Raw genomic sequence first — 27,913 nt, 5'->3', positions numbered from 1 at the left:
ATGGATGTCACCAACCATGTCACTAGTAAACAAAGCAACCCCTTCCAAGTCAGTCAGACTAGATAAAATATACGGAATATTAAATTTAAAAAATTGTAACTTAATTCCATGGTTTCATTACTGCCTTTAACACCACACACAAAGTTCTCTTATAAATCTAAGTATTCCTACTTATTTTATTAACTTTAAGGCTATTATTTAAATAGATTTATATAAATAGCCTTGCAAGTTTGCTACAATAGTACCTAAAGCACACTTAAGATCTTGTAGCTTTTCATTCATTCTCCTTTACCTTATACTGTCAAGAGTTATGGGTATGCGAATCAGGTCCAATAAGGATATTCCTCCACCAAGCTCCCAAAAATGAGCAATGTCTTTTGGCTGAAAAACAATATATTAGAAAACTACATTTATTTATTTATTTATTTATTTAAAGATTTTTATATACCGCGGCACGTGTGGCACATCACCTCGTTTACAGATAACAATAACTCAGCAAAGTGCTTTACAGTACAACAGATTATCTGATAAAACGATAAACAAAGTATAAAATCAACTAGGAGAATAACGATCGATGATATAAGGGAGTCAAGGGGTCTTGTGTAATAGTTATTAACTTATAAGATAACTTGACAAAAGAAAGTTCATTTACATGCAATTATAACATCAAGAACATAGTTCCCATTTCTTTAACAGTACTAGAATAAGATGTTTACTTCTCTCTAAAATGCTTTGGTGAAAGCAGCACATACTTAGGCAGATTGTTGAATTCAGCATTGATCTGTACATTATGTGGCCTGAGATTTTGGTCGGAATTTGTCCCCAGATGAATGTGCATGGAACAACAAAATAATAAACATGCAATGAAATCCACGTAGTCCCATCTGATTCTTTTTCAGTAAAAAAAACCCCATATGGATTATCTCCATGTTCCCAATTTACTATTTATTTATTTAAAAAAATGTATAACCTACTATAGGCAAAAGTTCAAAGCAGGTAACGAGAACAATTATAAAATAATTCAAAGCTATTACTGTGATGTTTTTAAGCAAATTTTACTTGTGGTATACTTCCTAATATATATAGAAGATAATCAAGATCCTGCTGACATTTCCACTAACTTCAGCAAGATAATGTGAGGGATCACACCCACCATCTCATGTGCTCCAGGTTTTAATGTGAGTTGCTGGTGCCTGTCCTGGAATCAGAATTAGCTATTTGGCAAAACGTATCAAAACTAATGCTCACAGTTCAGAACCTACAAAGTAAGTTGTGATATAAGGAATAATTTGGTACTTGCCTGCTATTTTTCTTTCCTTGAGTCCTACCAAACCAGCCCAGACATAACGTGTTTGCTCTCACCCCAGCAGAAATGAACAACTAGATTCCTGAACTCTCCTATATAAGAAACCGTGCAGCCAGCAGCATTCCTATAACAAAGCACTAAAAAAAAGTCTCTGCTTTACCACCAAGCAAGGAATCATTAACAATCACTGACCTGCATTAACTTCCCACCAACCAAGGGGGAAAAGGTCCAGTACATTAATAGAAAACAACCAAGAACATACTGACTAAACATTATTCAGAACTGAAAGATAAGTGAGTGGATCCCTGGACTGGTCAGGTAGGACTTCAAGGAAAGAAAATTAGCACATAAGAACCAAATTTTTCCTTCCTTTTCATCCCTCCAGACCAGTCCAGATACATCAGATATACCAAAGAAACCCTCATTCAGGGTGGGATCCTGACAAGCCTCCCTTCAAGACCTCTGCCTCAAAGCAGCAATGTCTCTAGCCCACAGATCTAGGTAGCTATGTCTGTGTAGAATGAAAGGAAGATCAAATTGTTGCCTTGCAGATTTCCTCCAGTAGCACCTTTGTAGGATGAGCCCTGAGTTCTCTAGGAACCACAAAGCCTTTAGATATAAAGTAACCCGATTTCTTCCTTGATTTACCCAGCGATTTTTACTTTGAAACATGGCTTAACTTTTCCTCTGCCCATAAAACAGGATGAACAAATGACCTTCTAAAAGCATTTCTAACCTTTACATAATGGAGTATTCTGTACATATCTAGAAGAAGCTCTTTGAAATGCCTCCTGTCCTGCCCAGGTGAAATAGTGATATCCCCCCTTTGGAAGAAAGGAAGGAAGGTATTATATGCAGAGACGTGCCTTCCTCTGAAAAATTAAAAAAAGATTCTCTGAAACCCACCTTGCTGAACAAAGTGCTACCAGAAACACCTTCTTAATCATAAAATCTATAGACTCAAATGGTACCACACACAAGGACCGAAGGACCAAACGGAGATCCCAGGTCAGTATGGTCATCCTTTCTATTGATCAGAGATGCTCCATACTTTTCAGGAAGCACAAGATATCAGGATGTGCTGATAGACACCCCCTGCACCAACTCCCTATAACATGCAATGATAGCTACCTCAATGAACCTTGAGGGAAGTCAGAGCCGTAACCTAGTTTGCAAGAAGACCAAAACCAAAGAGACTGGCACCATGGTGACATTCTTTCTTGTGAACACCATGCCTCAAAAAGACCTTCTACACCCTGACATATGCCAGCAAGATGGATATCACTTCCTCTGATATCACAGCCTTCTCCTCTCAACAGCCATGCTGTAAGACGAAATGGATATGGACTGTCTGTAGTTGTAATTCCTCCATCTGTGGCAACCTCAATGAATCTTCAATCAAATGCCTCTGCAGATTTATTTACAATTTTTTCGAATACCATTTATAATGGAATACCACTTCTAGGTGGTTCACAATTTACACAAAAAATCCTACCAATCAACTTCTTCCATATATATACTTTTATTGTGCAGTCATAATCTTAATTCTGAAGGAATACGAGACCATCATATCTGGAACAGATTAATGCTGAACTTCATTTTTTCAGTCTTATAACAATAAATCACAATATAATCATAGGAGGAATAGCCTAGTTGTTAGAGCAGTGGGCTATAAACCAGGGAAACCAGCGTTCAAATCCCACTGCCTCTCCTTGTGGCCTTGGGCAAGTCACTTTACCCTTTGTTGCCTCAGATACAATCTTACCTCTAGATTCATCAAGCTGCAGTAAAAGTCTCTGAAATATGGCAGCTAATATCAAATGATAAAAATATGGGTATAGTTAGGCTAATAATCAAAATACCACATTGTGTATTTAAATATTGTGTGGTGATACTCTTTTGCATTGCATGATAATTGCTGCTATCCTGCAATAACTGCTGTTATGGCACGATAATTTTTTTTATCACCCTACTGCAAATAAAAAAGGTGATGCTATTTCCCACGTTAAAACTGGCGTTAGTATGCGATATTTTGTCGCAAAGTGCGATAGCATCTCATTTGCATAATTTTCTCAATTTTGCATACTCATTGGCAATTTAAATACTATCACATGGTGCAAAAAGTATTGCAAGTTAGTACTGCATTATAGCCGATAGACCCCGTTTAACGCACCATAATGCCCTAACACAGCTTGATGCAACACCCAGTTGGATTGTAAATCCTCTGGGGATAGGGAAATACCTGAATGTAATCTGCTTTGAAGTGCTGAAAATTGGAATATAAATAAGATAAATTAAGGTTATGACTGCATAGTAGAAATACTGTTAATAATAAAAATCGATCTACATGAGGGTGAATCCCTTGTAAAATCTTAAATATAAGCAAATATCCATCATGTAATCCACATTACGTGATCAAAAAAATAAATATCTATAGTGTGGATGGGACACTCTCAAATTTAGACTACCGGCATTATTGTTTAAACTGATCTGTCACAGTCTCATCATCGTCGTCTCTTATTGTCTGTCCACACTGGCAAAACATATTTCAAACACTGTTTTATATGCATTTAAATACTTCTCATCTTGAAATGTATCTTTTTAATGGTGATATTTATCCAACGGGCCCCATTTCAAAGTGCTTGCTTCTTCCTCAGGGGTATAAAGATTGCTCCAATATTCACCGCTTCATGAATACTGCTCCATTGCTGACTGCTTCATGACTTAATGCAGCATAGTCTTGTTGGCTCTAGAGCGAAAATGATCCTGTCCCGCTCTTTAAATTTGATCATTTCTGCTCTAGAGCCAACAAGACTATGCTGCATTAAGTCATGAAGCGGTCAGCAATGAAGCAGTATTTATACCCCTAAGGAAGAAGCAGGTACTTCAAAATATAGCCCACTGGGTAACATATCACTGACAAAAAGATAAGTTTCAAGATGAGAAGTTTTTAAATGCATATAAAAATTATTTGAAAAATAATGTTTTGGAATATGGACAATAAGGGACAATGATGATGAGACTATGACAGACCGGTTTAAACAATAATGCTGGTAGTCTAAATTTGAAAGTGTCTTATCCACACTATGAATGTTTATTTTTTGATCACTTAATGCAGATTGCATCATGGGTGTTTGCATATATTTAAGATTTTGCATAGTAGAAGTATACATAAAGAAGAAGTTGATTGGTAGGATTTTTGTTGATATTATTCACCATCTACCGATATAGGATGTGTTATATTGAGTGGTTTTTCACAATTTACACATACATAATATCTGCATACCACAGTGTTCTGGAAACACCAGGAATACCAATCCTGCTAACTACTATTCTCCAAGATCCAAAGTGTTACATCTGGGTTAATCCACTTGAACTTTTTCCAGGTTTCTCTGCCCACTTGAGCAGAAGCCCCATTTCGAGAACTACAGAGAAGTTTCTGGTCCTCTCTAGCAGCTGGCATAGTACCTGTATTTTCCCCTCATAGATCATCAGCGAAAACATTTGTAAGGCATTTCTTATGGCCCTTGCCTCTAACTGGTTGATCGATCATTTTGTCTCCATGATATTCTTGAGACCCTGGGCCATCTGTCTCTGACACTGAGTTCCCCATCCACTCAGGCTGGCATCCATCATTACTGAGATCCAAAGAAGTGATTCCAAATCCATTGTTTTTTTTCAAGTTCTGTTCCATTAACCACCAGGCTAAACTGCTCCTTCACTTCACTTCCACTTCAGGCTTTGGCCTGAAGTGGAAACCTCACATCATAATCTTGAGATTGTGTTCTCCATTGTAAAAGAAGAGACCTCTAAAGAGTTCACATGTGCATCTGAGCCCATGGAACCTGAATAATGCTGCCAACAGACTCCAAAAGCTGCAGGTAATCCCAGATGCTGAGAGCTAATGTCCTCAACAGTCCCCTGATCTGAGTTCAGAGCTCGGCAATATTCATAAATACCTTTCTCTTCTGTGTGTTGAAGAGGCCTTGGAGTACCTGAGAGCCTTCTTGCTTTTGGCAAAATGTATTCCCCAACCGAGCTCCTGAAGAAGTTGAACCATGGCTGTTTGGCTCTAGAACTGTAAATGTCTCCCTAAAACCACAAATCTGAGAAAACCTCTACTGTTCTGCTCCATTGAAGATGTGGAGATAAGTGTCAGTTAGATCTAAAGATATAAGGAACTCTTTCCCTTACCTCTACTATGACTGAGCAGAGACATTCCATGTGAAAACAGGGAACCTGAAATGCCTTAGGATGGAATGTACCCTCCTTTTTGGGAACTATGAAGTAGATGGAGAACCTCCCTCGCTTCTACTCTTCCTTTGGCACTGGAACCATCACTGTCAATTGAAGGAATCAATCCAGAATGGATTTCATCACTGCTCTCTTTGCTGACAAATGACAGTAAGAAATTATGAAGGTATTTGCATAACGAAAAAACTTTTGCACAACTGTTCTTTATAACCCTCAGAATCCACTGATCTGTAGTTATTCAGGTCCACGCCCCAAGAAAGTCAGACAGCTGTTTGCTTATCCTCACACATGGGAGTGGACCCTCCACTACTCATTGCAAACTCCTGGTTCCTTCAGCTCCTCCCACACCTCTGCCCTTGACCCTTTTTTGCCTCCACGAAAGGGTTGGGATTTGTTATAGAAATGAATTTGCTGAGAGGAGGATCCTTTCTCTAGACAATAATGCTAGGCCTCCCTAAACTTGGGCTTGCTCATCTTAACTTGTGACATCTCCCAGGGTCTATCCTCACTCTAGGGCTTATTCTCATCCAGTCCTTTACCAATTTTTTTTTTCAGATCCTCCCCAAAAAGAAGCTTCTTAGAAGCTGCATCTGCCAACCAATTACTGAGCCATAACAAGCACCTGGCCAAAACTGCTGCTGCCATACTCCTCACCAAAGTCCTAAAAAGGTCATACTGGGCATCTGCCATGAACATAACTAGACACACATAATCTTTGGTATTGAAGTCGTCCTCTTCCATGTTCCCAACTGGAATTGGTTACATCCAGTGCAAACATATCCTGGACATATAGTCACTGCAAACTGCTGCCTGCAGAGCTAGAGTTGCATCCTCAGAGGCCTACTTGAGCAAGACCTTGGTCCTCTTATCTTGTGCATCCTTGGCAACTATGAAGTAAATGAAGTACCTCCCTCGCTGTCACTCTTTTGCTAGGCTGCCCTCCACTAGTATTACGGTTTTATGTGAAACCACTGACAGCAGAACATCAACTTTAGGACCTTGAGCTTCTTTTTTTCATTAGCAAGCTTACCCATTGCCCTATCTACTTTAAGGCCAGCCTCCAGAGCATCCTTCACCACTGAGATCAGATCCCTAAAAGTCTGAAGGGAAATGCTTTTGTGGGTTTAAGCTGACCTTCCAGGATAGAGTTCCCTGCTTCCTTGTTGTTCCTGCCCTGCTCCTTGGCTTATAACCAGAACTGCCAGAGCATGCACAATCACAGTCTTTAAGAGAAAGACTAGAGGGTCATCCCCCTTGCCCATACTAATTTTGCCTTCTTCCAAGTCTCCTCCCTCAGAATCACTCTCCAGGTCCCCCAGATCTCTAAGCCTGGCTTCAAGAACTCCAAGTCTGAAGTCACTGACTTTACATCCAGGTCCACAACAGACTCCCACTTAGGCCTTTTTACTTGGGTTGGCACAGTGACTCCCCATGCAAGGAGGGAAGGAAGGAAGAAGGGCCACCAGAGCCACTGCAGGCATAGAAAGCACATTTTGTTTCAACTGGATTGCCAGATGAAAAAAAAGCACAAACACCAGAGAAAGGGGAGAAGGGGATGGTGCTGAGAAAGGCAACCCCTATTCAGTGAACCTTCATGTTCCCTGGACGGCCTGCTCTCCAGATTCACTGGAAAAAAGCTGGGGGTCTGGGGACACCTTCTTCCCCAAGATTGGAGGCCTTTAAGATGGCTGCAGCTCCCACCAAAATAAGTTCCCTCCACCCCTGCAGGAGCTGACACGGCAACACCCTGGGTCTACCTTCCATCACTGGGATCTCTTTCAAATCAACAACCAACTGACCCATACAGCTATGGCAACGCGGCTCCACTGTGTCAGCCCCCATATCCCACACTCCATGCTTTTCACCTAGTCTTTCTGTGCTCTGAATGCAGCTTCACTGCTAATCTCAGCCCTTTAGGCCACTGCCGAAAGGAGCACCAATCTGCCTCTAACCCCTCCTCTCAATGCTAAAATGCAGGAGCACTCCAAAAGAAGGCCAATCTTTCTTCTTTCGGCATGCTTGGTTTTTGTTTGTTTGGGGGTTTTGTTTTTTTTTAACATACCTGATAATTTCCTCTTTTTTTCTCAAGAGGAGAGACCAGGGGTGGAGTGTAGAAACAGGGAACACAGAATCCTCTGGCTTTCTTCTTCCACTCCTCCAAACAGATGGGCCAAAGCCAGCCAAGAGCTAACCAACCCCCTGCTCAGTCCTTCTCCACTGGAGGGAAAATTCCTCAAACAAACCCTACAGGAACAAATTATTCCCACAGGATTCCAGTTGTACAGGCTTGCATGTCTACCATCTTCTGGAATCAGAGAAATACTGGAATTATGCTGGCTGTATGGGTCCTTATATAGGGGAGCTTAGCAATCTAGTTGTTCTCTGTATCGATCTGCTGGTAGGAGAGCAAAACTCATGCGTCTGGAACAAAACCCTTTTTCACAAGGGAGGAGTTAAGATGGCAGTGTGAAATGGACATGGAGCTGCTGCTGGGCTACCCCTGGTTTCTTTTTTTCCCATTTCTAACTGAATATGCCTTCTATGAAAAAGAAGAAGATATAGGTCTATCCCTTCACAGCTTCTCAACTTTCTGGCCAGCAATCTATAAACAGCTTCATGTCCCATATTCCTGTGGTGGGGGATATTGATATCCTTGATGCAGTTTCCAGTAAAGGAGTGCCAGAACTGCCAGAGAATGAAACTTCTTTCATTCTCCTTGATCTTCGCCCACCAAGTGAAAACCGTAGCCCTCCCTGCAAGTCTAAGTAACACTTTTGGATGAGGACATCATGGCAACGGTGTGGGAGGGGACCCGGGGATGTTTTGACATCTGGGAAGAGCTGTTCTCAGTTGGCTGTAACAGGACCCAGGGGAACACCTCCAATTCTGTAGCAATCTTGTCTTTCAGATGATGATTACATCACTGTGGCTGACATAGGGGTTTCTTTATTGAGAACTTATCATCCTGTTCAGAATTCATCCTTTGGCGAGTCTCCTTTTATGTCAGCGAAGCCAGTGTTGATAACCCTGGATTCCCTCTGGGACTTGAGGGTCAACTTTGGGAATTCTCTGACTGCACTAGTAAGATTATTCGATTTTGATAAGATTGAACATTTAGTTTTGAAACATGAGGGACAATTACAGGAGAATAACATTAAAATTCAAACCTTGGAAATTGAAATTAAAAATATTCATGCTGTTAACGCTCCTATGATACAAAAGTGGGGTGCTTTTTGTAGAAGAGTAGAACTTTTGGAAAAAATTGCTCAAGACATCTGAACTTGGATTTAATTAATTTTCCCAACATTATTAGTGAACTGTTGCGTGTGACTCTTAAGAAATATTTAGTAGATGTTTTGCATATGGCAGTGGATGCTACTCCCCCCTTTAATAGGGTGTATTTTCTTCCTTCAACTTATTGTACAAAAGCTGATCAGAATCGATTTCTTCAAGCTTCTATGAATACGATCAATTTGACTTTTCTGGAAAGCTTCAATCCTGGGATCTCCGAACAGACTACTTTGTTGGTATCTTTTATGACAGAACAGGATTTAAGTACTGTTACGAGATTATACTATAGAAATATGAATACTTATTTCTTAGGCCAGGTTATCAGAATTTGTCTTGATTTATCAAAAATAACTCAGGAGAAAAGGGTTCCTTGCTCTTTGTGGTTATAGCTTTAGGGGCTTCCTTTATATTAAAATATTCCTGCAAGTATGAGGTTAAGTATGTTTTATTTGCTTTAATATTATGCTAAGTTTGCTTTTGTCCTTACTTTATTTGTTTTCATATATTTTATTATTATGTATGTTTTTGTGCCCTGAACGTAGGAAGGGTGGGTAACAAATGTTTTAAAATAAAAAAGAAAAGAAAAGAAAGTATAACGCTGAATTTATGTTTCTTTGCCACTGAGCAGCCGAAAATGTTTTGGATTCTAAAAAGCCGCTTACATCTTCGCCAGCTCCCAGATAAAGCCAGTTTGTACGTTTTTTTAATTGCAATGGCTGAAGTCTACTTAGTTGTTTCTTATGTTCTTCTATTAGATATTTTCTCTCCCTTTCTTATTATGGGCAAAAGAATGAGGGAATTTTTGCCTGTTTTTTTCTTGTTGTTAGTTTTGTTCTGTTTCTAATTTATTCTTTTTTTTTCCCTCATTATTTTCCTGAAGGCACATTTATTTATTTATTTATTTATTTAGCGTTTTTCTATACCGGCATTCATGATTAGAAACCACATCATGCCGGTTTACATAAAACAAGGGGTGAGAACAAGAAACGAAAAACAAGTGCAAGGAGAACAAAAGTTACATTACAACAGGGTCTTAAAACTGCACATGCGCCCAAATTTTAAAAGACCTGAGTGCATAAAATTCAAGGGTTACATGCGTGGCTGGGCCCTGCGCGTATTTTTGAAAGAGCCCAGCTACGCACGAAACCCTTGATACGTGCACAAGTGCCGGGCCTGAAAAAAGGGGCGGGGCAGACCGGGACAGTGCCATTAGACATTGTTCCGGGGAAGCGTGCGCAGACAGACAGCTGGTGCGTGGAACTTACATCTGCTCCTTAGAGCACGTAAGTAAAAATAACAAAAAAGTTTTAAAAAGTTAGGGAGGGTTTAGGAGTCAGGAAGGAGAGGAGAGGGGAAAAGGTAGGAAGGCCAGGTAGGGGTGTAGGGAAATTTCCTCCCAGTCCACTCCTTTATTGGAGCAGACTGGGAGGGAACTGGGAAAAAGGAAAATATCATCGCCACGCATAATTTTAAAAATCCCCTCCCCCATGCGCAGAAGAGCCCTCCCACCACACAAGCGCTTGTGGATATTAAAATCCGGAGCACGTGCGCACAGGAATTCTATTTTATAACATGCACGAACCAACGCACGCATGTTATAAAATAGCCGCGTCCATGTGCGTGCACCAGGAACCTCACGCACATGGATGCCCACGTGTTTTTTTTTAAATCTACCTCATTGTGCTTTGAATATTGTTTAAACTTAATCAATATAAAATAAAAAAACAAAACATGCATCTGGACTGGTCTGGTGGGATTAAAAGAAAGTTACCAGTCAAGGTTTATTAACTAATAAGCATTGCAATAAATGAGTTTTCCTTATACCCACCGTATTATGGCCTTTTGCTCTTCTTCCAAAGGTGTATTCCAGAGCTAGTGTCGGTTTTGGAGGTTCATCTCTGTTCCGTGAAAATTTTACATATCACCTACTGATTTTATTCATTATCCAAAACATAATTAGTCAAGACGCATCATGAACAGCAGCAATGTCAGCAAGTTCAAAACAATGAAAACTGCTAACAGCATCCAGTGCCTTAAATTATAAACCCATCAATATGTGCACAGCCTATTTTATCACACAATGCCTAGCCTGCCCCCAAAGATGTCAGCTTTCTAGTCTTTAGTTTTATTTTTCTGGTTGCATTTTTCTATATTTATTTTCAAACTAAAATGTCTGTTTTTACATTTGAAATAACTGGACTCAAAACCAGTACCATATATTTCTTGTTATTGCTTGCTCTTTTAGAGTAGATACTTGCATACAAGAACAACACATTTGCTACCTACAAATAAAAAGAAAATTAATTCTTACCTGATAATTTTTGTTCCTATAGTACCACGGATCAGTCCAAATCATGGGTTATGCCTCCCTTCCAGCAGGTGGAGACAGAGATAAACTTCAAAGGCACTCTCAGTTAAGCCGGTGTGCCTCCTGCATCCCTTCAGTATTTCTCTGTCTCCAGGAGATGGAGGTCATGCAAACCCTGCAGTCTTGCCCTGTTTCTGGGATGTAGGCTATCCCTTAAATTTATCTAAAAGTAAACTAGCTATAAATTCTGAATCAAGCAAGTTTAAAAAAAAAAAATTAGACAGTTCTACTGAGAGAAGTTTTCTCTATCCTCCCAGGGGGTTGTTAGATCCTGTGGGGTCATCCTCTCTGGTGGCAGGTTAAAGGAGCTGGGGTTGGTAACCTCGCGGGGCTCTAGGCAGATAAGAAGCAGGGTAGGTGATTACTGGTGGTCCAGTCCCTCTCTTACCCTGGGCTGCTTTGGCTTTAAAAAAAAAAAAAAATCGAGATGCCGCGGCCATCTTTGTGTGTAGCATGTGGTGAAGCCACCGCGCGGCTTTCTAGAGCTGGGATTTGCTCCCGATGCTTACCTGGTGGGGAAAGCAGCTCCTTTTCAGGGTCTGCAGCATTGCCCAAGCCTCGAGGGGCTTCTAAACGCCCTGCGCAGCGTGATTTCAGTGCTGATCCCTTTTTCTTCAATGCAGGGACAGCAGCCATCTTAGGCACATGTGCAGCAGCTCAGGCTGATGCTATGGGGGAGGGGCTGTTTCCTCCAGCCCTATCACCGGTCCCTGCCAGTCCTGATGATTGTTTGATCAGGACCAGGATTTATTCCAAGGGGGACAGGATGTTGATCCCGATTCTTTTTCTTTAGATTTTATCCTCCTTATGCACAAAGTATTTTTGGCTTCCAGGTCTCCGCAAGCTGCTGTTTTGCCTGTGAGACCTGTGCAGGGACCGGCTCCAAAGGTAGCCAAGCGTGCGGATGGACCCGCATCTTTACGGGTAGCCAAATTAAAAGGAGCTGTGGCTTCAGATGGCTCTGCCGCCCCAGTGGTGCCGGGACATGCGGCAGCTGATGCAGGGGCCTCTCCGCGCCCCCCCCCCCCGGGGGGGGGGGGGGGGGATTGAATGAGGATCAGAGGAAACAGAATCCTCTGGATGGTGATGACCCTAGGGTGGTTTGCCTGTTTCAGAGAGAGAAATTAGAGCCTCTCATTCCTGCAGTTCTTTCTGAGCTCGGGGTGGAGTTCCCCCCGCTTGCTCCACCACAGGACTCAGTGGAGCCCTGTATGTACCCGGATCAGACCAAACCATGGGTTATGCCTCCCTTCCAGCAGGTGGAGACAGAGAAATACTGAAAGGATGCAGGAGGAACACCAGCTTAACTGAGGGTGCCTTTGCAGTCCCCTTCACCCACCTCCCTCCTTGTAATTTCCTTGTAAATATCTTGTAAATACCTCCCTCATACACAGTTATTCAATACTATAACTTGTATCCTGTTGTTACATATTGTTATCTGTTCTTTGTAAAGCTTCTTAGCAAATTAAGTTAACTGTAAACCGAGATGATGTTCCCAACGTATTTCGGTATATAAAAACGCTTAAATAAATAAATAAATAAATAAATCTCTGTCTCCACCTGCTGGAAGGGAGGCATAACCCATGGTTTGGACTGATCCGGATACGTACAGGGAAAAGAAATTTTGCTTTTTTTCACATAGTTTTTACTTAATTTTTTCATACTTTTTTTGACTTAAATCTTGAATTGCTTCTTTCAGCTACACTTGCTGCCTGCATTCACTTGTTCTGGTTTTCTTTGGCTAAGAAATAATTAGAGCTAAAACTGAAAGTTTAATTCTCTATTAATTTGTATATGAGTAAAAACACAACCAGGAGTCTATTCATATCATTTAGTTTGGTACTATTCATACGTCCACTCTTTTGCTGCTTACCTGTTTTCTCACTTTAGCCAGTATGCCTGTTTGTCCAATGTAAAAGCTCTCCATCCCCAGCTCTCTTTCCCTCTTAATTGCCTGGCACAGCTTCCAAAGCATCTGAGCTAGTGTTTGAAAAATTAACTGTATCAGTTTCTGAGTCTTTCCATTCCTAACAGGAAGGCTGTGCTTAATTAAGCAGGCAAGGAGAACCAGAAATGGCCCTACTTCCTTTTTCATACATTCAGAGTATGCAATCATGGTCCGTGAGCCTGGTCACTAGGTGTCGTTGTTGAATGATGGCAGAGTTTCCATCCCCGCAGGGACTTGCGTGCTGCCTCCACTGTATTCCAGTCCTAGCTGGCTTGAGAGGGACAGTCCTGCCCTGGAAATCAAACTCAAATCTCTCTGCAAGGTAGCATTTAGCACTGCTGCTGAAACACTGGGCTAGCCTGTTTTAAAAATTGTAATCAGATTTATGCTCTATTTTTCTAAAAACAATCTGTATCAGGTGATTTATCTGTGAAATGGGAATAGGAAGGCACTGCAATTCAATCTGGATTATTTAAGGTTTTGTAAGGAAGTGAAAACTTTATTTAATGGTGATTTTTGTGTTTTTATCCACTCCTGAAGACTATTAATTAGACAGTTTTTATTTTTATTTAGTGTTACACATTTGCTTAATGAAGTATATGTAATTTATTTTATAATCTATGTTTATTTTATTCTATTGCCCAGAGGTCTACAAGGCAATTGAGCATGTAATAAGTTTAATGAAATAAATACATAAATTTGTGGCTATTTGCAATACATAGGGACCTATAACTAAAGAAAGATTAGAATGCATGCTAATTCTGGCAGCCCCATCACTCAGATGTATGCTTAAATATGTTCTGCTAAGTCACTAGGTCATGTTTCTGCTCTTTCCACATTTAGCAATGAAGGATCTTTTGTGCATACCTTCTTAAACACTGTCACTGTTTTAGTATCACCATCCACCTTGGCAAAGTGTTCCATGTTCCCACCATCCATTTTGTGAAAAAAATATTTGATGTTTCACCTTAGTCTACCCCCTCAGTGCATATCATAATTTCTTGTTCTAGAACTTCCATTTTTTTAAACAGGTTTGCTTCCTGTGCATTAATAACTTTTAGGTATTTGAATGTGTCTAACATATCTTCTTTAGGGAACCAAAGGCAATTTTTACAGAGCTTACTGAAGGAAATTCTCCCTCCCCTCCCCACAGACAAAAAACAGATGGCTCTAGGGCAGAGAAGAGCAAGTTTGCTTACTGTAAACGGTGTTTTCCGTAGATAGCCAATGAATTAGCCATGCTGTCTGGGTACGTCTTCCGTGCCACTAGGTGGCGGAGCTCTCTAAGTATAGTAAAGTCTTTTAGCCAGGTGTTCCCTCTTATATCCTCTCTGATTCACCTCAGGCTCCTCAGTCAGTATTAAAGCAAGTGCAGGTGTTGCTGGAACTGTTTGGGGAGGCAGGTGGGTCAGCATGGCTAATTCATCTGCTATCTACGGAAAACATAAGCAAACTTGCTCTTTTCACATAGATAAGCAGCTGAATTAGCCATGCTGTCTGGGAGTCCCCAACTGAGGTATTGAGCTGTCATCTTGTGTGATTTGTAATTAGCTCAATACAGAATTTTTGGCGAATAGTTCCTATGAAGGCTGTATATGCGAGGAACATGTGCTCTTCTGTAGGATAGTCCTACCCATTACTGCATCATTCACAGTTTGTTTGTCCAAACAGTAATGGGATGTGAAAGTGTGCAGTGATGACCATGTTGCAGCTTTGCAAATATCTATGATGGGAACTTCATGGAGATGGGCCATCGAGGCTGCCAGTGAACGAACTTGGTGTACTTTTGGATTGGAAGAAAGAGTTTGCGACCGTTGCTGGTAGCAAAATTGAATTTAGTTCGAAATCCACGTGGAAAGCATTCGTTTAGTCACTGGATGTCCTTGCGCGTTTGGGTTGAAAGATAGAAAGAGTTGCAAAGGTCTGTTAGGTGAAGTAGTTCACTGCTTGTAGTAGGCTAGTGCATGTTTACAGTCCAACGTGTGAGTTTTCTATCATTGTCATTTGTATGAGGTTTCGGATGAAAAGTTGGTAAGGTTATGGTCTGGTTAATGTGGAAACTGGAAATAACCTTTGGTAGGAATTTAGGGTGAGTGTGAAGAGTCACCTCATCATGGTGAAATTGAAGATAAGGCGGATAGTGGACTAGCACCTGCAGTTCACTTTCTCTTCTTGCTGAAGTTAACGCAACTAGGAAAAGTACTTTCCATGAGAGATATCGAAGGTGACAAGTGTCTAATGGTTCAAAGGGGGGACGCATTAGTTGTTCGATAACCATATTAATGTCCCATGGTACTGGTGGTTTTTGTAATGGAGGGCATAGACTTAATACTCCTTTCATGAATCTGGAGACTAAAGTATGACATGAAATGGGTTCTCCATTAAGGTAAGTATGGTAAGCTGCAATAGTGCTTAGATGAACTCGGAGTGAGGAAGTCGCTAGGCCTTCATTATAGAGTAAATGAAGGTATGAAAGAAGCTGTTCAGGCGGGCAAGTGAAAGGGTCTGTATCTGTTGCTGAACACCAAGAAGCATAGCGGGACGACTTTCTTTTGTAATTGAGTCGAGTTGAAGGTTTTCTCAAAAATACTAAAATATCTTGAAGAGCAGGAGAAATAGCTAGGTGTTGTTATGCGATCCGTTCAACCTCCAGGCTGTGAGATGTAGGGAGGAATGAAGAGGATGTAGGAGAGACCTGTTGTCCTGGGTTAGCAGCTGAGGGCTGTTTCCCAGGGGAATGGGGTTGCATATGGATAGACGAACTAGGTAGCTATACCATGATTGTCTTGGCCAAGCTGGTGCTATTAAGATTAGATCGGCTTCATCTTCGATGCATCTCTGTATGGTGCGGGAGATAAGAGGTATCGGCGGGAACGCATATAGTAGGTTGTGAGACCAACTTACGAGAAAAGCATCCGACGCGATTCTTTGTGAGCTCGGGTAAATTGAACTGAAGTTTTCCAGCTGGGTGTTATTTTCTGTTACAAAAAAGGTCGATTGAGGGATGACCCCAAATCATGAATAGGCATTGAACTACTTTTTTGTCCAACTGCCATTTGTGAGGATGAAAACTCCTGCTGAGTTTGTCTGCCCTGGAGTTTTGAATTCCGGGCAGATAAGTTGCTTGAAGAGATATTGTTTGTTGATGAGCCCTCTCCAGTAATTGAACTGTTTCCTGCAGAGGTTCCAAGAACCGGACCCTCTTTCCTTTTTTATGTAAAGCATCGTGACTTGGTTGTTCGTGTGAATCATTAGTATCTTCCCTCGAAGGGATTCTTCGAAAGCTCGAAGGGCGTTTCTGACCGCTCTTAGCTCTAGTAGGTTGATATGCTGAGCCCTTTTGAATGTCGACCATAAACCCTGAGTTGTCAATTGGTCGAGATGAGCTCCCCAACCCTTGGGGGGAGGCATCTGTGGTTAGTATTAGATGATGTTGTAATGGTCTCAATGGAGCCACTGTCTGTAGTGTTGATGGAGAAATCCACCACTGAAGATCTGTTTTCATACTGTTCGTCATGATAATGGGTGTAGACAATGGGTGGAAGAATTGACTCCATTGGTTTTTCAGGCCCCATTGCAGGCGATGCATGTGGAGTCGTGTATGAGGGACTACATATATGGAAGCTGCCATGTGGCCGAGAAGGGTTAGAATATGGCGAGCAGATGTTATTGAAGTTTGAAAGAGATCTGTAGCCAGAGTGGAGAGAGCCACTGCTCTCGGATGGGGAAGGAAAGCCTTGTCCTGTATCATTTCGATGACGGCTCCTATGAATTGTAAAGTTTGAGTGGGCTGCATATTTGACTTTTCGTAGATTATGAGAAGGCCTAGATTTCTAGGCAAGAAATAGTTCGTAGGAGATTGGCCCGCAGCAGAGTCTGATTGGAGGCTACCAGGAGCCAATCGTCCAGATAAGGAAATATTTGCATCCCCTGACGACGAAGGTGCGCCACCGCCACTGCTAAACTGTTACGACTGTTGCTGCCCAACGTCTCCACTCCGCCCTCCTGACCTCCCTGGCAACTCCTCCTGTGGTTGACGGACGTTTGGCTGCCACGGCGTCTGCCTGCCATCCTGTCCGGCGTCCCCAGTCCGGCTTGGGCACTGCCTCCCGCCATGCTGTCCAGTTGCCTTAGGGCGCGCGCGGCCCTGCTTCAAGTACCTTCTTTGGCGCGAACCTCAGGGGCGTCCCCCTGTGATGACGTCACGCATACCAGATACAAATAGCCTACGCGATTGCTAGCCTTCGAGTTAGCAAAGGTTTCCTTTTTTTTTTTTTTTTATTCAAAATAATTTTTATTGCCAGGAGCACAACTTACAAACACAGAAATCAGTAACACAGTACCAAGACAATAGCTGACATGCAATACAAAAACAACTATAGATCCTTCAGCATGCGTACTCCTTTGCCAGTTTTTTCATTTTCTTGTCCCCCCCCCCCTTTCATAGCACCACCCCACAATTGCATCTACAGTCATACCCCAGTCACTCACCATTCATAACCTCCCCCCGTCCCAGGAACCTCCATTTAAGACCAGATAAGTTTATAACCAGTGGACGACACGGCAAATTTGCTAATTTGTTATGGACATCGTCTCATATGGCGCTAGAATGAAGCCATGTGAGACGTCGTGCAGCCAGAGCGTTTGCTGAACCTCTTGATGAGACATCAAAAACTTCATAAACGGTTCTTAGTAAGTGTCTTAAGCCTTCCTTCATACTGTGATATTGAGGAGGCAAAGCCATATCCGGAAAACTCTGCTGGAGATTTGTCTTATGTGCCTGTAAATTTTCAGACAGGTACTGAGTAATATAGAATTGGTGATTCTGAATTCTTGTGTTTTTAACATCGCTAATTAAAGGGTTTCTTTGCAAATTCATCCAACAGCTTATGGTCTTTGTGAGGTGGTGTATTCGAATGAATACGAGATTTCCGTGCCTTCTGCATCACTGACTCAACAACAACAGAGTTATGCGGAAGCTGAGTGGAGGCATGAAAGGGAGAATCTTTCATCTTATATTTCATATCAATCTTTCTGGAGGTTGGTGGTGTGGAGAGTGGAGTGTCCCAGGATTTTTCTATTAGCTGTGTCAGAACAGAATGCTGTGGTAGGGCTATTGGCTCTGTGGGGGCATCAAAAATCTTCAGTATGCCCATCATTTCCTGACATAGGTCAGGTATTTTCCTGGTTTCTACATTTAGGGATTTACCAACCTTCTCTATAAATTGAGAATAAGATAAATCTTCTGGGGGTGAAGATGGTTCTGGAGGTATCTCGGCTGGGTCAGATGGGTAACCCATGGAAGTATCTGCAGAGGAATCAGTATCATATTCAATTGGGGATGAATGTGGTACTGTATGGACATTGGGTGCTGGACCCGGTGTGACAGGGACCACTGGCAATGTTGGTAATTTAGCAGGTTGAGGTGGAATATTTCATTTTTCTACTGATTGTAGAAACTGAGACAGAATGTTGGTAATTTGGGTCATGGCTTGAGTAGTGAGACTCAAAGTGGACGGTACTGGTGTTGGCTCAGTACTTGGCGGTAGAGTAAATGGGGTTATATCTTCTGAACCATGTCCTGGAGCCGGCTGAGGTTGACCAGGGCTTGATGCACCAATCGAAACTATGGATTCAGATGATACTGTTCCAGGTGAGGTAGGAGTTGTGGGCGAAATATGAGGAGGCGAAAACTCTGGTTCAGACTCCAAAATTGGCAGAGGAGATATGTCTCTTGGCCTCTTATGGCCCGAATGGTGCTTCTTATGTTGTTTTTGTGGAATTTGCGTCGGCTATGCACCGGTATGCGTCGATGACGCACCTATTAAATGAGGCGTTGAGGCAGAAATATCTGTACATCGATGCATCGGCGGTTTAGCCAGTTGCGCCAGTTTGATGAAGCTTCGACGCAGAGGCGTCTCTGCGCCGGACGTCTTTTGGTGCGTCAATGCGCCGCACTTCCTTTGATGCATCGACGCTTCGAAGTTTTTTAGCCGTGTCGGCGCATCTAACTGCGATCCCACCGACGCATCCCTGGCACCATGCCCCAGTTTTTCACGGGTGAGCAACAGTGGGTGTTCTGACCTGGGGGGATCAACTGCGGAGGCTCTCCTCGATGAGGGAGACCATTTTCTTCTTTTTGGTCCTGGTGATGACCTTACCGAAGCCTCAGATGGTTCATAGGAATCCGAAATCCTAGATTGAAAGTCCTGTATCTTTGCTGCCCGCTGTTGCTGGGCGCGTGGGGACATGCGTCCACAGTCTGCACAATTAACTTGGTCGTGGGAGGGTCCCAGACACAAGTAACAGGATTTGTGGCCATCAGTGGCCAACATAATTTTGCCACAAGAGCAAAATTTGAAACCAGGACGTGGCATTCTTCTTCCTGTTAATTCAAAGAAGTGCTGATGATTTTCACAGGTTTCTTTCCTTTTTTTTTTTTTTTTTACTACACAGAAGTTTCTCTCACAGGAGAGCAGAGCTCCGCGTGGCAAACTGACTGAGGAGCCTGAGGAGAATAGAGAGGATATAAGAGGGAGCACCCGGCTAAAAGACTTTACTATACTTAGAGAGCTCTGCCACCTAGTGGCATGGAAGACGTACCCAGACAGCATGGCTAATTCAGCTGCTTATCTACGTGAAAAAGGTTGGGCCAGATAAAGTAAATGGGGTGATTTCATTTTGAAATTCCTGCACCTGTTTTCTCCTGCATAGTTCTGTGCCTGTGAAAAACGTAGAGTAATGACTCCCTGTGGCACCGGTCAGCCACTGGAGTATTGTGTCCAGAATTGGACACAATACTCCAGGTGAGGTCTCGTTAATGACCTGTATAATGGCATAATCGTACATCCCAGTTTAACCTATGTTTTAGAGAATGTATGCTAACAAAAGATTAGCACAAGTTTTGGTGCACAGGCTGTCTAGTCACACTTTAATAACATATGACAAAACAGTACTTTACCTGTCCAGACACCTCAGAATAATTGTCGTCTTTCCCTACAGCAACAAAATATATAAGAAAGTTTTAACGTTAGTCAAGCATGAGAATTATATCAAATTAAAGTATATATTATTCTAAAAACTCCACTGAAACTAAGTGTATGAAAATAAGAAACACACACAATTATTCAATATTCTGATAAGTGCAAAATGTAAACTGCCAACTTTCCTTCAATCAGTGTGGATACTTATTATTTTAATTAGAAAACACCGACAGTGGCACATAACAAAAATAATTCACTACACAATCAGACATCACTTAAGTGATTAATCTGACCAACTGTGTTTAAATCTCCAAATCCTCATTACCTGCTGATGGATTAAAGGGATAATGGGTTTCCTGTGAACTAGTTAAATCTGCCTGAAAGGAAGATTGTGAAGGGAAGGTATGCACTAACAATAAACATCCAGGGGGAGCTAGTTAAAACTCCAAATACTTTATTTTTCAAGAACTAGACCATCTAACAACTAGCTAATTCCAGTAATCAAGTTCTATAACAACGTTTTATACTAATTTGAAAATGTACAAAATATTTTGTCACATGTGTAACACAGAGAGCATAGGGAATCCTATTTATTGAGAAAATGGGTACATCATTCGTAATATAGTGCAACAAATTTTCCTCCTGCATAATACAGTAACCTTTAAGAAAATAAGAACTGTTGAACTAGATCACACTATGGCTCCATCAAGCTCAGCATCCTGTATTTGACAGTGGCAAACAAATTACTTGTAAGCCTTGTTCTTTCAGCCCCGATTATGCAGTTTTTAAAGCAATCAATCAATCTATAGCACAACTTCCTCATGCTCATTTCTGTTCTGCTACACAAAGAAAAAGGGTCATCTTGGAGAAAGTGTCATCACCCGACTAATATGGACGTCTGAGTTCCTTGCTCCTCTACACTTCTCAACACCTTATCAAATATACCCCATTAAAGACTAGTGTACCCTGCCATTTTTGGTGGAATGGAAAGACTAGTGTGTGGAGATTAAGGCAACTAGGAAGAAATCTGTCGATCTCAAGCAGTTCTCCTCTGATGCGGGAGGATCCTGATACGAGGTCTTGAACAGCATGCCTGAGCTTGTAGTGGAAGCGGAGGCAGATGTAGGCCCTAATGAGAGTGATGCTGCCAGTAAAGGAGAAATACTTACCAAACAAGGCTGACAAAAATGGAAATTAAACATGATATTCGTTCACTGAAAGAGGAGTTCCAAGAGACAGTCTCAGACTTCCACTCTGATATGCTAGATATGGGAAAGTGAATAGAAGATGAAGAGGTCCAAGTCGAGGAACAAGCCGCTCATGTGAAACAGCTATCAATGGAGGTCTCTTAGTTGTGCAAGGCTAACAAGGAGATAGCTCTTACAATGGTGGACTTGGAAAACTGCTCGCAACAATCCAATATCACAATATGGGGATTGCCAGACAGAGGAATTTTCAAATGCATCACAGGTGATGAGTAAAATCTGAGGTGCAGTGCTGAAAGAGAGTGTAGCGCCTGGGGAGATGAGCAAGAGCTCTGAGATGATAATCGAATGGGTGCACAGGATGCTGGGTGCTGCTCCTAGCAACATGCTTAGAGACATTATAGCATGTCTACACAGCTTTCTTTTAAAACAGGATATCATGCACGCAGTGAGGAACTTGGGGAACATCACCTGGGAAGGGCACACAATTTCCATCTACAATAACCTCTCTCCTGCTACTCTGAAACAGAGGAGGGATTTATAGGCGGTGACTGCAATATTAAGGAGGGAGAATGTTCGTTACAGATGGTTGTAACCCTACAGCATGGCCTTTACTATCAGCAGGATGAAGTCCACAATTAAAATGGAGGAAGAAGCATTTACAATATTGAGAGCTGTAGGAATATCCATTCCATCTTCAGGGAAGAAGAACGGTAACATTAACTTGCCTGAACAACCTAAATGACAACGGGTAGGCAAAAAAGGTAGACATCTGAGGAAAAATTCGGGTGATACCTATCACAGCTGTCAATGCCTTCCCAAAATGATCAGAGACTCCTTTCTATCCAATCCTGGCAGGGGATTGGAGAAGGTGGGCAAGATAATGGAGAAGTAATTCAGGATTAAAATGTGCTTTGAGGACTTCTCCGGATACAAATCAGGGTGCACAGTCCAGAAGATCATTAAGGGGTAGATTTTAAAAGCGTGTGTGCGTCCATGTGCTCGTGCTTCCTGATGCGTATACATGAACATGGCGATTTTATAAAATCCGTGCGCTGCTCGCACATGCGCACCAGCTTTTATAAGCTGCATGCGTATGTGCAGGCGGCACATGCAAGGAGGGAAGATTTCCGCAAACTTTGCGCAGCGACACATTTCGGCTTTCCCCAGTTCCCTACCCCCCTACCTACAGGTCGATACTGTAACGTGCGGTTGAGGATTTCCCGTCTGTAACGAGCTGGGAGTGCACAATTCGGACGCATAAGGCGATCCAGCGATACAGTCTCCAGTTTCACGCGTCCTTAGCGCTTCTTAAAAAAGACGCATAACCCTTTCCGCACGCAGCATGTATATGATATGTAAATGAACGAATTAGCTGTATAATGAAGGAATTAGCTATTCCCCTCCGATACTGTGATGCGCGCTCAGATTATCTCCTTTGTAACCCGCTATTTTGCTGCGTCCTTAACCTGTTAGTTTACCGCCACCCTCTACTTGGTGTTAGTGTGGTGTTAGAAAATTAAAACGGGAATAAAGTGTAAAAAATGGGGGCGATTTCGGCGATCAAGGCCCCGTCCGGTCTCCGGTGCAGCCCCAGTCCTGTCCCCTCCTCCCGAAGCAAAAAAAAACAAACCGAAAAAGTAGCAAGGCTTGGGCCTGCTACGGTAGTCCCTTCTCCCTTCCTCCCGATTTCGGTGCTCAAGGCGGCCGGGTGGGCGTGCATTCATCCAGGCAGAGGAAGCCGGCGGCGAAAGCAGCCTCCGGCTCCCTCTGCCTGGATGAATGCACGGCCCCCGCCGGCAGTAAATGAATGCCCGTGCGATTTCGGCGCTCAAGGCGGCCGTGCATTCATCCAGGCAGAGGGAGCCGGCGGCGAAAGCGGCCGGCTCCCTCTGCCTGGATGAATGCACGGCCCCCGCCGGCAGTGAATGAATGCCCGTGCGATTTCGGCGCTCATGCCTTGAGCGCCAAAATCGCACGGGCATTGTTTCTGTTTATCCCAGGCTAATCGGTTGCCCATTCAGGAGCCAAAGTTATTTTCATTATGACTAGGGTTCAGTGGTCTTATTCTGATTAAAAAAAAAAAAAGGCTGGAGATAAATTTATTTGTTAGAAAGAGGTTTTCCTATAAGGAATTTGATGCATGAATGAATGCCCGTGCGATTTCGGCGCTCAAGGCATGAGCGCCGAAATCGCACGGGCATTCATTCACTGCCGGCGGGGGCCGTGCATTCATCCAGGCAGAGGGAGCCGGAGGCCGCTTTCGCCGCCGGCTCCCTCTGCCTGGATGAATGCACGGCCTCCGCCGGCAGTGAATGAATGCCCGTGCGATTTCGGCGCTCAAGGCGTGACGTCACGTCATGTGACTGCCTTGAGCGCCGAAATCGCACGGGCATTCATTCACTGCCGGCGGGGGCCGTGCATTCATTCAGGCAGAGGGAGCCGGAGGCCGCTTTCGCCACCGGCTCCCTCTGCCTGGATGAATGCACGCCCACCCGGCCGCCTTGAGCGCCGAAATCGGGAGGAGAGGAGAAGGGAGAAGGGACTATGGTAGCAGGCCCGAGCCTTGCTACTTTTTCGGGGTTTGCCTCGGGAGGAGGAGACAGACTGGGGCTGCACCGGAGACCGGACGGGGCCAGGGCAGGTGAGCGGGAGCTGGGGGAAAGTTTGCCGAGCATCGGGGAACATAACTGTCCACTTCCTGGTACCTGTCATTTCAAATGTCATTTGAAATGACAGATACCAGCGCGGCCGTGAAGCGTTAGGCCCGCGAACCCAGGATACTGTATAGGCGCTCTATACAGTAAAATGGGTTGCGCGGGCCTAACGCTTGCCTAAGGCTTCGCAGCCGCGGCATGCATTTGCATGCAATTAGAAGAGAGTATCGAGCGGTAGGTGAAGAGAACTGTGCGTGCGCCTGGCAATGCCGCACTCTTTCTACCGCGGCCTTAGAGTATCGACCCGCTAGTCTCCCTACTTAGCCTCCCTTCCCCTTCCCCTCTCCTCCCCACACCCTAAACCCTACCTATCTAACCTGAAGTAAGTTGTGCGTGCCGGCAACCGCGCAAGGCTCCAGGACAGCGATCAATGATGCCGTCCTGGCCCGCCCACCCCCTCGGCCAGCCTCTTGAAGGAAGGCCAGCACTTATGTGCGTACCAGTCTTTATGCGCATGGCTGGGCCTTTTGGAAAATAGGCTCGGCATGCGCAAGGCCCACTAACACACGTAAAGGCCGGATTTTACGCGCATGGCCTATTCAAAATCTACTAAGTTTGTAATACCTCCGAAGGGAGAGGTGTTGTTTTGGTTGGTTCAATAAAATGTTTATTTCAGTATACATCTTATCTGTGAAGTATTAGTGGGGTGGTAGTATAACGGATTTTCAGAAATCTTTGGAAGAGGAAGTGGAGGCAAGATGGTTCATTCCTTCAAGGGTAGGAGTCTACTGTAAATTAGTGGACAGGGATTATGGGGTTAGGGGACTATCAGAGGGATGGATAAGAATGGAGGGGAATGTGGGGAGGAGAAGGGAGCTTGTAATGGGATTGAGAAAAGGTAGAATGGGTTAGGTATTCTTTACAGGGCTAAAAATGTGGAAAATTTTGGGTGGGGAAGATTAGTAGAGAAAAGGTAGATTCTTAGGGTAAGAGGATTAAGGTATCATGGTTCCTATCAAATTTGTTTCACTTAAGGTTAAAGGGTTGAATACCCCCTGTGAACGTCAGCTTTTATATAGACATCTAGCACAACTTCAAGTTACTCTTGCATTTATGCAGGAGATGCATCTTAGGAAAAGAGATGAGCGTCTCCTGTCCTCTAAGTATTTTTTCACATCAGTTTTTTGCATCTGGTTCTCCTGGACATACGTATAGTGGGATGGGAATACTTATTGTTAGTAGCACATTAGTATAGATTTTGGCTGTCAAAAGAGTTGAAGGAGGGAGGTTCATTACAGTACATGCGGATATTAATAATAGGTTTGTCTTAGTTAATTTATTCTGCCCCAATGTGGCCCAGAGATTAACACTGGATGAGGCTGATAAACAATTAATACAGTTGGCAGGTGGGAGTTTAGTGGTGGTGGGGGGATTTTAATATCCTTAGACTCTCTTCTTTGGACAGCTCATCTGGGGATGATGAGTATCAAAAAAGGACAGGATTATCACTAAAAAAAAGTTGATGGAAAATTGGCATTTAATATATGACGTTTACTATATCACTCTAGTAGAAATTATTCTTTCTATTCTCATCCACACAACTCTTATTTGAGAATTGGCTTTTTTTTTTTTTTAATAGAAAAAGAGTTGATTCCTGAAACTAACAGGTTTTAGTCTGGTGGGAAGTGAATGTTAGGGTCATGAAAAATGTGCATCATTTCTGGAAACTGAACGATGTCTCATAAAAGATAAAACGTACAGTAACAATTCAGAAATATATAGAAGATTATGCTGTAGACAATGACACGGAGGAAATGTTTCCTATAACACTGTGAGAATACTTAAAAGCAGTGATCTGTAGGTTCTTGATTGGTTTGGGTACATATCATAAAAAAGAAAAAGTAAAAGAGAAACAAACATTACTTCAGGAATTAAAAGATCTGGTGCTGAGACATAAGGTACAGCTGGGTTCAATAATAGTGGGAAAATTGAGTATACGACATAAAATAAGTTTATTAGATGCAAAAAGGATTGCCTTCAATTTAGTCAAACAAACATATTATGAATTTGGGATTAAGACTGTGAAACTACTGGCTCTAAGACTGAAGGATAAAAAGGTTTAATCTCAGATTGTTTGCATTAAGGACAAAGGGGGAAATTTAATTCTGGATAATGGTGCTATAAAATCTAGGTTTGTTCAATTTTATGAAGAATTATACTCTATGGAGACTAAAGGCATCTAAGGAAGAAATAAGAGCTTATCTTGATGCAATAGACCTGCCAAAGATAACTGATGTGGCTGAGTTAGATCTGGGGAGACCTATCTCTGCATTAGAAGTTAGGGAAGCAATTAAAGATCTTAAACTGGGCAAGGCACCTGGCATAGATGAGTAAACCCTCTTGTTCTATAAAAAATTATATGGACATCTTGGAAGCTCTATTGGTTAGGATGTTTAATGAAATTAGAGAAGGGGGTCATTTGCTTCCCTCAGATAATGAGGGAAAAAAGAAGTCGGAAAAAAGAAGTTTGATCACATCTCCCCAACCCTAAAAAACCTTCACTGGTTACCTATTTCACAAAGAATAAAACACAAATCCTTAACCATCCTACATAACGAAATTTACAAAGACAACAATTCATCCCTGGACAACATGATTACAATTCACAAATCACCCCGCTCTTCAAGATCTTCTGACAAATTACAGCTATTCATTCCTCCTCTCTCATCTGCAAAACTATCCTCTACTAGACATAGAGCCTTCTCTATAGCTGGACCAAAAGAATGGAACTCTATCCCAGGATACCTAAGTTCCATCAAAGATTCCAAAAATTTCAAAAAAGAACTAAAAACATGGTTGTTTAGACAATCATACACAGAATGATATGATCTGTATATACCAATTCCAACCTTCATCTAAAACCCTAATACTTCGTTAATAAGTTTTATGCAAAATTAAACCTATATTGTCTCATTCTAACATGTTATACTCTGCTTTTGCCGAGATGTTATATATATATATATTTTCTCTTTGTATTGTGTTATAATTTATAATTTATAACTGTTCATTCTATGAATTTGTTACACTGTAAACCGGAATGAAGGCACTCAGCTATATTTCGTTATAAAAAAGAATATAAATAAATAAATAAATGTGGCTGAGATTACAATTCTACGCAAACCTGGAAAGGATCATACATTATGTAGATCATACAGGCCAATATCGCTGATCAATTTAGATCCTAAACTATTGGCTAATATTTTGGCTCAGAGACTGCGCGTGGTGATTAATGAAATCATTAATGAAGACCAGGCTGGTTTTATGCCAGGGAGAATTGCAGTGGAATTGATACATGTGGCCAACATGGAACATTTTCCATCAGTGCTATTAGCTGTTGATGCTGAAAAGGCCTTCAACAGGGTTCCATGACCATTCTTATTTATAGTAATAGAAAAGATGGAGTTGGGGGGATACTTCTTAGCATGGGTGAAGGAGCTATATAGGAATCTCAAGGTCAGTTTAAAAATAAATGGGAGTTATTCAGGAAATCTTTCAATATGGCAGGGCACAAAGCAAGACTGTCCCCTATCCCCATTATTTGCGATCAGTATTAAACCCTTGGTGGAGGCCATATGGTGCTCAAGAGAGGTCATTTGTATTAGAGTAGGGAGGGAGCAATATAAAATATCACTGTATGCACATGACATTATGTTCATCTTAGCAGATCCAGACACGTCCCTTCCAGCAGTAATAATGGAATTGCAAAAGTTTGGGATAGTTTCTGGATTTAAAGCAAATATGGATAAATCTGAAATATTGCTTATATGTGTATCAGACTCTCAAATCCATTTCTTACAGGGCCATCATTCTTTCAAATGGAGTAAAGATAAAATACAATATC

At 42.3% G+C, this 27,913-nt stretch overlaps 1 protein-coding gene across 1 annotated transcript in view; it reads right to left on the bottom strand.

Moving 5' to 3' along the window:
- Positions 1–27,913, bottom strand: part of DYNC2LI1 (dynein cytoplasmic 2 light intermediate chain 1) — a 200,980-nt gene that overhangs the window by 126,520 nt on the left and 46,547 nt on the right. Inside the window, exons 3-5 of the mRNA XM_029593329.1 lie at positions 20,129–20,163; positions 10,680–10,749; positions 293–381 (exon numbers count right to left, since the gene is read on the bottom strand). Coding sequence (XP_029449189.1) covers positions 293–381; positions 10,680–10,749; positions 20,129–20,163 — 194 coding nt within the window. The remainder of the gene's footprint in view (positions 1–292; positions 382–10,679; positions 10,750–20,128; positions 20,164–27,913) is intronic.

Source organism: Rhinatrema bivittatum, chromosome 3 (genome assembly GCF_901001135.1).
Source record: "Rhinatrema bivittatum chromosome 3, aRhiBiv1.1, whole genome shotgun sequence".
In the NCBI taxonomy this organism is placed as follows: domain Eukaryota; kingdom Metazoa; phylum Chordata; class Amphibia; order Gymnophiona; family Rhinatrematidae; genus Rhinatrema; species Rhinatrema bivittatum.
The sequence above is the reverse complement of the archived record's forward strand: the minus strand, read 5'-3'. Positions and strand labels throughout refer to the sequence as shown.